We start from the raw sequence: 12,846 nt of genomic DNA, 5'->3' as shown, positions 1-12,846 counted from the left end.
GGAATCCGCAGCAGAAAGTTTGATATTTTTTCCTCTAGGCAAAGTGCATGAGGTTATTAGTATGAAAAAGAAAGGAAAGGAGATGATTAGAGAGAAAGGGAGAGAGAGGCTTTAAGAGGAACCAGGAGGAATAAGTAACTGCAAAGATAATAATATAGATAGCATTCATTTCAAAGTCAGTCAGAAGGAATAAATGATTCGTGCTGGGCACCTGCAGGAGGAGAATTTTAAACCTGTCTTCCTACATATAGGAGCGTATGGAAGAACAGCCTTCATTAATAAAAGGCTGGTAGGGAAATCAGGATTCAAAGTGTGACTTAACAATGACAGGAAAGCTAAGCAGCTGTCAGGGAAATGAGGAACAGCAGGGCTGCATACGTAGGAAGAATTAGAAATGCCATGAAAGGACAGAGTAAGAACTGCTAGCTCACCACTCTTCCAAATGCTGGTTTCCCTTAACACGGGGCTCTCCTGTGCTTGCTTGTTTTCTACTCTGGCTGGGGTCTCAGTCCTAACCCTTCACATTCTCCATCCCTTGGACACATCTACTGTACCATGCTATAGCTGGGAAAAGAGCACCCGTCCCTAAGGATGGGAAGTGTCACAGGCCGATCGTGTGGAGCTTCACAATTCCTGTATGCCCTGGAATTTGTAAGTTTCTTTAACACCTACTTTATCTATAAAATAAAGGTTAACAGTCTCTACTTCGACGGTTATGGTGGGAATAACATACATAATGCTTTTCCACCGGGCCTTGAGATCAAGTGTCACTAAAAGATCTTTTTATTATTACTAGGCAAATTCATGTACCACAAGTTCTCTTGGATTCTTTGAAACTACATTATCCCAGTTCTCTTGGAACCTCTCTTTCTGTCATTGGTTTCTCTTCCTCCTGCCCATTAAGCGTTGATACTCCTTAGGATCTGTCCTTTGCTTACTGTTCTCCTCCTCTTGTTTAGTGCCCGTGTATACTGCTGCTGACTCTCAGATCTCCTTCAGTTTCTCCAGCCCGGGATGCTGTTCTGAGTTTCAGGCTTCTGTATCCAAACCAGCTGCCAGATGCTGCCTTGTGGGTCTCTGTGTCCTTGAGTTCATCATATCCCAAACTGAACTCACGGTCTTCTCCCTAAACCAGCACCTTCTTTTCTTGGTTTCATTTGGTAATACTGCTTTTCACCCACCTCATCAAAACCCAGGAAATGTCTTTGAACCCTTTCTTTCTTTACCACTTAGTCTTTCAGATGCAGTCAGATAACAAAGTCTTCCTATTTTTGCCTCTTAGGTATTTATCGAATTCAGCCTCTCTTCTCCCTACCTCTAGAGAATTTACAGGAAACAGATCAAGAAAAAAATCTTGGGGAGTATCTTAACAACAGTTATTTCTGTTTTTCAATGAAACTCTGAAATACATAAGTTGAAATGTACATTTCCAGCTTAAGGAAAAGACACTAATATGAACATTATATGGGAGAGATTCAACAGATTCACTTTTTTCACATATACTTCTTTGTTGATATTAATGAAGCCACTTGAAAAAAATATAAAATTTAGCTACATTGGGAGCAGTGTAAAATATTCCATTTTACCACATAAAACAACTATCAAAATTTATACCATATGCTAACTAGCAAATAATAGTATATCCTTGAAATAAGAAAATAACTCATCTACCATACATTATTACAAAGAAAAATGTAAGTTATAACTATTGTGCATTTTTTGAACTGAACAGAATTCTCAGTATAATATAGTCCTTAAGGATGTACTGAATAAAAATTAAAAGATACATTGTAAGATATATAAATATATTCTTATGATGGATATGTTAATTTCTCTTTGGGAAATAGAGTTCTCAAAATTGCATTCAGTAGCAAGCCATATTTTCGAATGGTTCCAAATTTAAAATATTTGTAGAGAAGCATACTAAAAGAATTTAGTCCTCTCTTCTAATGGCCTTTCCTAACAGATTCATTAACAAATTTTTAAATGTAATTATTTAAAATACTTCACCTATTTAACATGCACTTTTAAAACATCGCCATTTAACAGCATTTCCTTTACAATTAAATATAAGAAATGTATGCGTTAAACTGTTTCTCCTATATTCTGAAGTGTCAGTTTTCTTTAAAAGCATTTTCAGAGGGCAAATGCCTAGAATGCTGTTGTAGAACTATATTGTTTATAATCTATCTTGAGAGTATAGGTGCTGTTTTTACATTGTCTCAACTCTGTTTATTCAAGCTTTTTAAGTCAGCATTTCAAAGAATGACACTGGAATTTTCTTTTCCACAAAGTCCCCTTGGAGAGGACCTGTACCTGTGTGTAGAGAAGAGTGAGGCCTCCTCTTGGCACCAGTCCCATGTCAGTCTAGCAGTCTGGCCATTTTTTCATGGTGCCGTATTCCTTTGAAAATTAGAAAGGGTGGGGGGGGAAGCTATCCTCTGCTTTTTTGAGTCTGCCAAGGAATGAAATACTTTGATCCTTCAACTTACATTAGAGTACTTCTCTCAGGTAACAAGGTAATGACAAAACACATTTAATTTCTTCTCCCTCCTTACAAATACTGAACATTTTTAAGGAAAAATATCTAAAGACATACTGTGGGCTTTTTTTATTAAAAAGAAGTACACCTGCTCCAAAGTAAAAACAGCCAAAAAGTTGGTAATGCACAAAATTGTAAGTCATTTAAAACATTTAAAATATGTACCTGAAGTTGTAACTAAAACATTGAATTACCTAGATATAAAGTCCTTACCTGCCTTGCTGTGAACTTGGGCCCTGAGTCTATGTGTTACTTGATTGGGAGCCAGTAAGGCAAATCCTCTGCCATCACCCTCTGCAGGCTTTTTCCCTCGTGTCTAGGCTACCATATTGGCCTTATTTCCCATTGCTTCTTCCACATAGACGTTATTTTACTTTTTAATTTTCATATTTTTTATTTAGGTTTCATATTCAGCTTCATCTGTTATCCCACACCTCTTAATTAAAATTTTCATCCATATTTTTGAAGATCATTTTTAGAATTACTTCCTCTAGGACATCTCTGATCACCTAAACTGTGGAAATGATTTCACGTATTTCTAAAATCTGTAACTTTTACTATCATTGTCTTTCAGTAGTGTTTAGCATTTTTTATAGACATTTTTATTCTGGCCTCCTGATGAAAGTATACAGCACCATCTATTAAGAATTCCTGCCAAAAGGGCCCCCAGGTGGCTCAGTCAGTTAAGCATCTGCCTTCAGCTCAGGTCATAATCTATAGTCCTGGGATCAAGCACTGTGTTGGACTCCTTGCTCACTGGGGAGTATGCTTCTCCCTCTCCCTCTGCCTGCTGCTCCCCCTGTTTGTGCTCTCTCTCCATCAAATAAATAAATAAAATCTTTAGGGAAAAAAAAAAAGAATTCATGCCAAAAATCAAACCTGAATCTCAACACACCTCTGGATCTAAGTAACAGTTATAGAAAACATAGAAGTTAGAGGAGCATGTGAAATGACACCAAGAAGATGCAGTTAGCAAAATATTCTAGACTTGAAGAAACTTTATAGGTCAAATGACCAGGCATCTTTAAAAATTAAGTTGGAAGGTGGGGGTGGAGGGAGCATCTGGGTGGCTCAGTTGGTTAAGCATCTGACTTGATCTCAGGTCAGGTCTTGATCTCAGGGTTGTGAATTCAGGCCCCACATTGGGCTGTACAGTGGACATAGAACCTGTTTAAAAAAAAAAAAAAAAGTTAAAAAAAAGATGTAAGACACAGAACAAAAGAAAAATTTTAAACTTATGAATCAAAGTACACTATGAAGAGAGTAAAAAGGTAACCCACAGGAAAGGAGAAAATATTTGCAAATCATATATAGGGGGTTAAAAATCCAGTTTATATAAAGAACTTCTATAATCCAACTAGGAAAAACAAACCAATTTTAAAATGGGCAAAGACTCAAATAGACATTTCTCCAAAGAAGATAGTTGACTAATTTCCATGTGAAAAGATGCCTGACATCACTAACCATTAGGGAAATGCAGATCAAAACCATAGTGAGATGCCTCTTAATACCATTATTACCAAGAAAAAACACAAGTGTTGGCAAGGATTTGGAAAATTATAACCTCTGTGCACTGTTGGCGGGAATGTAAGATAGTGCCACCACTTTTGAAGAAAGTACGGAGGTTCCTCAGATTAAGCATAGAATGATCATACGATTGAGCAATTCCACCCTGGGTAAATACCCAAAAGAATTAAAAACAGATACTCCAACAGGTACTTGTACACCAATGTCTATAGCAGCATTAATCACAATAGCCAACAGCTGGGTGGAAACAACCCAAATGTCCATCAGCAGATGGATGGATAAATAAAATGTAGTATATACTTACAGTAGAATATTTTTCAACCTTACAAAGGAATGGAATTTTGACACATGCTACAATGTGGATGAACCTTGAAGACACTATGCTAAGTGAAATAAGCCAGACACAAAAGCAAAAATACTGTATGATTCCATTTATATGAGGTCCCTAGAGTAGGCAGTTTCATAGTGACAGAAAACAGGTTACAGGGGCTGGAGGCAGTAAAGAATGGAGTTAGTGATTCATGGTTGTGGGGTTTCAATTTGTGATGATTAAAAAGCTCTGATAATGGTTGCAAAACACTGAATACTTAATGCCACTACTCTGTACATTTAAAAATGGCTAAAATGAGGTGCCTGGGTGGCTCAGTTGGTTAAGCGGTTGCCTTCAGCTCAGGTCATGATCCCAGGGTCCTGGGATCAGATCCCATATCGGGCTCCCTGCTCAGCAAGGAGCCTGCTTCTCCTTCTCCCTCTGCCTGCCGCTCTGCCTACTTGTGCTATCTCCCTGTCAAATAAATACATGAAATCTTTTTTTTTTAAATGGTTAAAATGCTAAAAATTTTTGTTATGTGTATTTTGCCACAATAAAAAAAATGACTTGAGACCTCTGACCAAGTGCAATGCAAGGAACTTTTTTGAATCCTAATTTGAGCACACTTGAAAAAATTTTTTTCTGAAACACATTTGTAAAAGTGATATGAGTTTGATGATATTGAGGAATTATTGAATTTTTTAGGTGTGCCAAATATATTTGTGGGGACGGAACAGTCTTTTTAGTGATAACAGCTTGAATTTTCTACTATGAAATAATATATTGAGATTTGTTTCAAAATAATCCGATGGGGGTGGGGGAGTGGCACCTGGATGACTCAGTCTGTCACATGTCTAACTTCAGCTCAGGTCATGATCACGAGGTCCTGAAGTAGAGCCCTGAGTTGGGCTCATGCTCAGCAGGGAGTCTGCTTCTCCTCCCTCTGCTGGTCTGCTCCATTGTGCGTGTGCACGGTATCTCTCTTTCTCTCTCAAATAAATAAGTAAAATCTTTAAAGAAAAATAATCCAGTGGGAAGTGGGGGGAAGGGACTGAAAAGAGATATAGATAAAACAAGATCTGCCATGAGTTAATTACTAAAGTTGATCTATGTAATATAGTTATTATATTCTCTCTACCTTTGTTTATCATTGAAGTTTTCCATGATGAAGTTTTTTTAATTGTGTGTTTTGCTCTTATATCAAACTTTTGATCCAGGGGGGATAAGCTATTTTTAGCTTATCAGGAAGCCATGACTTATAAGATACTGTTTCTATATTTATATTATATATTTATATTATATTCTTTTCATTGCAAGTACATAAAACCAGGCACTATCAATTTGAGCAAGAAAGAGGCAGATGTAGAGCTAGCTAGTGGCCAGACACAGAGCTAGCTTCACGTTCAACTTAATTCAGGACACAGACATCACCAGTATCTATCTTTCAGGCCTGCCAATTAAAGATTGGCTGAATTTTCAGGCCCTGAACACTGGCTGGCTGACAGTTCCAGGCACTCTCTCCATTGCCTCACATTCCTAAGTGAAACATTCTCAAATCATCAAAGCCCAGCGGGGTTGGGGGAGGACAAAAAAAATAAATAAAGTCAATGATTAAGCATTCTCAACTGAAATTCCACTCAGAGTGACCCAGCTTAGTTCAAGGCCTTCCCTGAACTAGTCCCTGCAGCCAGACTAATGGAACCTGCTAATTAGCTTGGGTCAGCCTTTTGCCCATCTCTCCACCAGTTCAGTTAGAGTACAATGATTGGCTTAGGCCTGTCAGCATCTGCCATGAAAGGTAAGGATGATTGTCCTACCAAAACTACATGTTAGAGAATGGGGAAGGAAAATCAAGTTATTGCTGCAAAGATTTAATCTCATTTTAAATAATATAGTTTGACCTTTTGTCTTTTGTATATTGAGATCTCTGTTACTCTACTGAATTTTTAAATTTGCTTTACTTGAGGTGTTATTAATAGTGAAATTTGGGGAGAAAACATGTGAAGTGCCATGCAAATAAAAACCTGTACGGAGGGGGCGCCTCAGTGGCTCAGTGGGTTAAAGCCTCTGCCTTCGGCTCAGGTCGTGATCCCAGGGTCCTGAGATTGAGCCCCGCATCGGGCTCTCTGCTCAGCGGGGAGCCTGCTTCCTCCTCTCTCTCTGCCTGCTTCTCTGCCTATTTGTGATCTCTGTCTGTCAAATAAATAAATAAAATCTTTAAAAACAAAACAAAACAAAAAAAAACCTGCACGGATACTTGTTGTTTGCTAGCCAACATCCATTCCCCTTTTTTACTAGTAATGGTAACCTGATGAAAAAACATAGTATCTTTTTTAAGTACCAGTACTATACTTAACTCTCTATTATAGAAGTTTTCCACTGAACCAAAGAGAGATAAAGTAAAAATGTGGGGTTTTTTTTCTTTCTTTCTCCCCTCCACCTTTTTTTGAGGCGGGGAGGGTAGGGGGGAGAGAGAGTCCTAAGCAGGCTCCACACCCAGTGCTCCATGCAGGAGTCAGCGTCACGACCCTGAGATCCTGAGCTGAGCAGAAATCGAGTCAGTGCTTAAACAACTGAGGCACCCAGGTGCCCCGAAATGTGTGTGTTTTTAATTAGATGAAGTTTCCATATAGTATCTATATATGACTACTTCTGAACCTTCTAAAACTTACCTTCTGGGGGAAAAAAAAAAAGAACTTCTGATGTTTTTATTTTCTCTCTTTCAGGACTAATTTCGTATACTGAGTATCTTTTCTTGCTTACAATTCTCACTAGTAAGTACCCCACAGTTTTCCTCTGTGATCATGTGGATTCTCTCTTCTTACCAAGCAAGGTTTTGGAAGTATGGTATTTATGCCTTTGTCATTAAAACATAATTGCTACCTTGGTTTCTGTATCAATGAAATGATACTGTTGAATTAGTTTAGCCCTTCAGCTTCCTTTGTACTGTGGCTCCCCATAACTGTCTCCTTAAAAGACTTTTGAACAGAAGAGAATCAGACTTAGCCTTCACATGTTTAAAAAAAAAAAAAAAAAAACAAACCCTTATTAGGCATTCTTCAAAATTCCTGATCAGTACTCTTCAGATTGGTCATGAAAATCAAGGAAAGAATGAGAAACTTTCACAGCTTGGAGCAGAGTAAGGAGACCTAACAACTAAATGCAGCATGGTTCCTTGTATTTGATCGTAAAGTAGAAAAATTAGCATTAGTGAAAAAACTTGAAATCCAAATAAAGTCTATAGCTCAGTTTAAAATGCTATTACTAGTGTCCATGTCTTAGTTTTGACAATGATACTGTAGTTATAGAAGATGTTAACATTAGAAGAAGCTGGCTGAAGGATATATGAGAACTCACTATACTATCTTAACAACACATCTAAACATATCTAAAATTATTTCAAAAGAAAATTTTTTTAAAAAACCCTACTCTGAGAAAGGGAAATAAAGAGTAATAATCAGTATGAAAGTAGCCAAGTTACTAAAAGAATATAGGAAAGCCCCTGATAGGGTTAAAGAAGTAAGTTCTCAAATTAGTTTTGCTTTAAAAAGTAGAGCATTTAATAGTAGAATAGCACAGCCATGAAAATACATCAGCCTTTGAAAATTGTTATAATAAGAAATCTTTCTTTGTCTGTTCAGGCACTTATATAATAATTTCTGGAAGTTTTTTTCAAATTTGAAGACCTATAGATCAGTAAGCAATTTACATTTCACCAACATTGAAATAACTATTTACTTTTCACTTAATTGTAGAACCCCATACTGGGTTTCACGTTGCTTTTAAAATGCTGGATGCAGATGGTAATGAGATGGTTGAGAAAAAGGAATTTTTTAAGGTAAGTACATTCTACTTAGTTTATCAAAAAACACTTGGATGCTTATGTGATCTTACATTTCCATAAAAATTAAAATTATATCCATTGCTTACATAAGAAATGTCAAGAAATCATTTATACATTCAAAAGTGTTTAATTTTCCATAATACAACTGAGGAAACTGTTAAGGAACAGAGCATAAGATTCCTATGGGAGAAATGGCTTATGCATCTACATTTTTTAGGGTTTTTTTTATTATATCAACAGATAATAGGGTCTTATAGATATGTTGAGAATTATTCTTATATACCCTACCCCCCAAAAAGGAATAAGAAAAATTAAAACTTAAGCCTTCATAAAGAATTGGGGGGTGGGGGGCCTGGGTGGCTCAGTCGTTAGGTGTCTGCCTTTAGCTCAGGTCATGATTCCAGGGTCCTGGGATCAAGCCCCACATCAGGCTCCTTGCTCAGCGGGAGGCCTCCTTCTCCCTCTCCCACTCCCCCTGCTTGTGTTCCCTCTCTCACTGTTATCTCTCTCTGTCAAATAAATAAATAACATCTTTAAAAGAAAAAGAAAAGAATGGGGGAAAAAATGAAAAAGCTACAAATAGGTATAAATGGGTGCAGATTTTCCAAGAATTTGCTAAGGCTATTATTTGAAAAGCTGAAAATATGTTTAGATGAAAATATGTTTTCAAGACAAGTGTAAGGCATACAACTATTAAATTTCACTCCATTCCAAGAATGTTGATGGTAATATTTTAAAAAGTACCTCTAGGGGGCTCCTGGGTGGCTTAGTCATTAAGTGTCTATATTCAGCCCAGATCATTGGGATCTAGCCCCGCATCGGGCTCCCTGCTTGGCGGGAATCCTGCTTCTCCCTTTCGCACTCCCCCTGCTTGTGTTCTCTGTCTGTCAAGTAACTAAGCAAAATCTTTTTTAAAAAGCCTCTGCATATAAACCGTTAGGTATTTTCCAGAGTTAAGTGTTTTTAATGTATTGGAGTGTTTTGTGGAGAAAAAAATAGAACATGTAGATAAATATATAACACAGCATTTGGTAAATGCTAATTTCTTAGAACTACCATTGATAATTACTGAGTACCTATATAAATGACTACTTTATGACTTTCTTTTTAATGACTTTTTTTTTAAGTCTTTGAGACATGAATCAAATGGAACTCTCTTACAGTGCTTGTGGGAGTATGAAATGGCATACACATTTTGGAAAACAAAATTGGCATCTTCTTAATGTATACTCAGTACATGACATGGCAATTCCAGTCCTGTGTATTTAGTCAAAGAAAAGAAAACACATGTTCACCCAAAGACCTGTATGTGACTATTCATAACAATTTTATTCATAATAGCCCCAAACTGGAAACAACCTAAGTGTTCATCAAGTGACTAGGTAAAGAAATTGTATCCATACAGTAGAATACTACTCAGCAAAAAAATGAACAAATTACCAGTAAGTACAACAACATGGATAAATGAAGTGAAGGAAGAACTGTACATACAGTGTGATTCCTTTGATATGAAACTCTAGAAAAGGAACATATCTATGCTACAGAAAGCAGATCATTGGTTCCCTAGGGCTGAGAGGGGGTAAGGAATTGACTACAGATGGACTACAGCTTCCATGAGGGAATCTCTTGAAGTGCTAGAAATATTACAGACCTTGATTAGGATGGTAGAAACATGGGTGTATATATTTGTTACAACTCAAACTGTATTTAAACGAGTGCATTTTATTGTATACAAGTTATACCTCAGTAAACCCCTTTGATAAGGTGTCTGTATACAGGCTTTGCAAATTCAATTACTGAGATATGTGGTTTTATATACAAGAAACTGTCTCAAAAACTACAAACAAAGGACACAGCAAAAGGTTCTAACCAGAGAATAAATTTATAAAACAGTAGGATCCAATAAAAAGTAGGCTTATTTAACATTACAGAAATTATCTGGAGGAGGGTATAAAGAATGTAAAAATCTAAGCATTTGGGGGAAACTAAGGTAAATGACATGAACATCTCTGTAAGTGGACAATAGAGTAGCAGCTGCAGTTCTCAGTGTTTTAGCTTAAAGTGGAGTAAAACCCGTCTTGCCCAGTGTGGCCACTCTCAGTAGTTCAGTTAATTTAAAGAATCTGTTAAAGGGGGAATAATTTTTTAAAATAAAGATACCTAAATAACAGACATTTTAATTAACTTAAATGCACATCCATTTTAGAACCAAGGCCTCTTTTTTTAAAGATTATATTTATTTATTTATTTATTTGGGAGAAAGAGTGCACGCACACGTGCACAGAGGGAGAGCAAGAAGGAGAAGCGACTCCCCAGTGAGCAGAGAGCCCAACACGGGGTTCAATCCCAGGACCCCAAGATTATGACCTGAGCCAAAGGCAGATGCTTAACCAACTGAGCCACCCAGGCTCCCCAGAACCAAGGCCTTTTCTTTGAAGTGGAGCCACTGATTGAAATTACCTATTTTTCTTGCCTGTGTATGCCTATAATTTATCATCTGCAGTTTCCAGTTTGTTTAAAGTGCAGGAAAAAATGTAAAGACAGGTATGAAGCAGTCTAAATGTAGGATCCTTCAAGATCTTTGTGATTTTTTCCTACTCTTTACAGTCTTAGCCTAATTAGAAGCAACTTTTTTCTTTGGCAGTTCGCCTTAATAACAAAAACTCTAAAGTATTCCTCCTCCCTTTTTTATCTCACACATGTGCGCACGCACCCACACCCCTTCTGTGTTTAACCAAGGCTTATAAACTCAGAGAATCAAGCTGACTACCAAAATAGGAACAGGTGCCGGATATCCCATCATGGTTTTTGACATTGCAGTTTCTGATGGGGTCTGGCCGCTGCAGGTGATACTGGCTCACACACTTCAGAGTGTTGGCTTGGCAGATCCAAGAGACTAAATTTTGTGCTTTTATATGTGGAGTTTATATTACCATTTAGAAAAAAGATTTACACAGTCTCTGTGCTTAATGCTTCCATTTCAGGCTTTTCTGATTTTTCACCAAATTTACTTGTCTTTGAAGCTACATTCTCACCTAAGCCAAAAAGGAAGACCAATGTCCCAGTATCCCCGTGTAGTTAACTTCTCCTCCAGCAGGGCGCCTGGGTGGCTTAGTCAGTTAAGTGTCTGCCTTTGCTCAGGTCTTGATACCCGGGCCCTGCTTCTCCATCTCCCTCTGCCACTCCCCCTACTTGTGTGCTCGCACAAATAAATAAATAAAATCTTCTAACAAGCTTCTCCAGCTTTCTGGTGTTTCCAGAAAACTCTTACTTCCCAGTAATATTTAATAAAATTAAGTAATTACAGTAACAAGTGCAATGAGCATAATTGGTTTGGAAACAGAAAAGACTTAAACTGAACAAACATTGAGCTCAGCTGCGGAGAGCAGGAGTGTGCAAGCATACTTGATATTTGCCAAGAGCTTTCTGTGAATATATGTCATGGAGTTCTACAATTGGTTATGTGGAAGCCAGTTAAGTTTTTTTTTTTTTAAACCTTTTGTTTAAGGAAAAAGAACCCAGTATACAATGATAGGGAATTGAATTCTGGAATATTAGAAGGGAATGAGTTCAGCATAACCATAGACTAGCCTCAATATTTCAAATTAGTGTGTAGGTATAAAATTCTAGAAAGCATCCTAAAATACATAAAAAATATACCCTCACACCAAAACAGATAAATTTGGATTTTTGTGTGGTTAGGGGCACTTCATGAAACACACTGAACTGAAATAATAGGAGGTGAGGTTTTAAAAATAGGACTCATGGTGGGGTGCCTGGGTGGCAGTCAGTTAATTGTCCAACTCTTGGTTTCAGCTCAGGTCACAATCTCAGTGTCATAGGATTGAGCCCTGCATTGGGCTCCGCGCTCAGTGTGAGGTCCGCTTGAGATTTTCTCTTTCCCTTGCCCCTCCCCCATGGTCATGTGTGCTCACTTGCTCGCTAACTCGCTCTCTCAAATAAGTAAATGAATCTTAAAAAAATGGGACTCATGGAAAGGCAAATACTATATGGTCTTACTTTGTGTGAACTCTAACAAACAACCAAGCTCATAGAAAAAGAGATCAGAGGGGCACCTGGGTGGCTCAGTGGGTTAAAGCCTCTGCCTTCGGCTCAGTCATGTTCCCAAGGTCCTGGGATCAAGCCCACATCGGGCTCTCTGCTCAGCGGGGAGTCTGCTTCCTCCTCTCTGTCTCTCTGCCTGCCTCTCTGCCTACTTGTGATCTCTATCTGTCAAATAAATAAAATCTTTAAAAAAAACAAAACGAGATCAGATTTGTGGTTATCAGAGGCAGGGTTGGGGGGAATAGGAATGGGAGGAAGGTGGTCAAAAGGTACAAACTTCCAGTGAGAAGATAAATAAGTACTAGGAGTGTAATGTGCAACATGACAACCATAGTTAACACAGTTGTGTGATGTATAGGAAAGTCGTTAAAAGAGTAGCTCCTGGGGTTCTCATAACAAGGAGGAAACATTTTTTTTTGGCTTTTCCTTTTTATTGCATGTGTATGAGATGATAGATATTATCTAAACTTACTGCAGTAATCCTTAATAAGTCAAACCATCGTATTTGTACATCTTATGTTAGTTATATCCCAATGCAGCTGGATAAAGGTAGGACTT

At 37.7% G+C, this 12,846-nt stretch overlaps 1 protein-coding gene across 2 annotated transcripts in view; it reads left to right on the top strand.

Annotated features, from left to right (window-relative positions):
• Positions 1-12,846, top strand: part of MICU2 (mitochondrial calcium uptake 2) — a 154,795-nt gene that overhangs the window by 90,222 nt on the left and 51,727 nt on the right. Inside the window, exons 5-6 of one of the 2 annotated variants that reach the window (XM_046028269.1) lie at positions 7,106-7,153; positions 8,135-8,217. In XM_046028269.1, coding sequence (XP_045884225.1) covers positions 7,106-7,153; positions 8,135-8,217 — 131 coding nt within the window. The remainder of the gene's footprint in view (positions 1-7,105; positions 7,154-8,134; positions 8,218-12,846) is intronic. The other variant, XM_046028270.1, reaches the window with a different exon arrangement.

The sequence above is a fragment of the Meles meles genome, chromosome 14, assembly GCF_922984935.1.
Source record: "Meles meles chromosome 14, mMelMel3.1 paternal haplotype, whole genome shotgun sequence".
Classification (NCBI taxonomy): domain Eukaryota; kingdom Metazoa; phylum Chordata; class Mammalia; order Carnivora; family Mustelidae; genus Meles; species Meles meles.
This window is presented reverse-complemented; position numbering and strand designations above follow the sequence as displayed.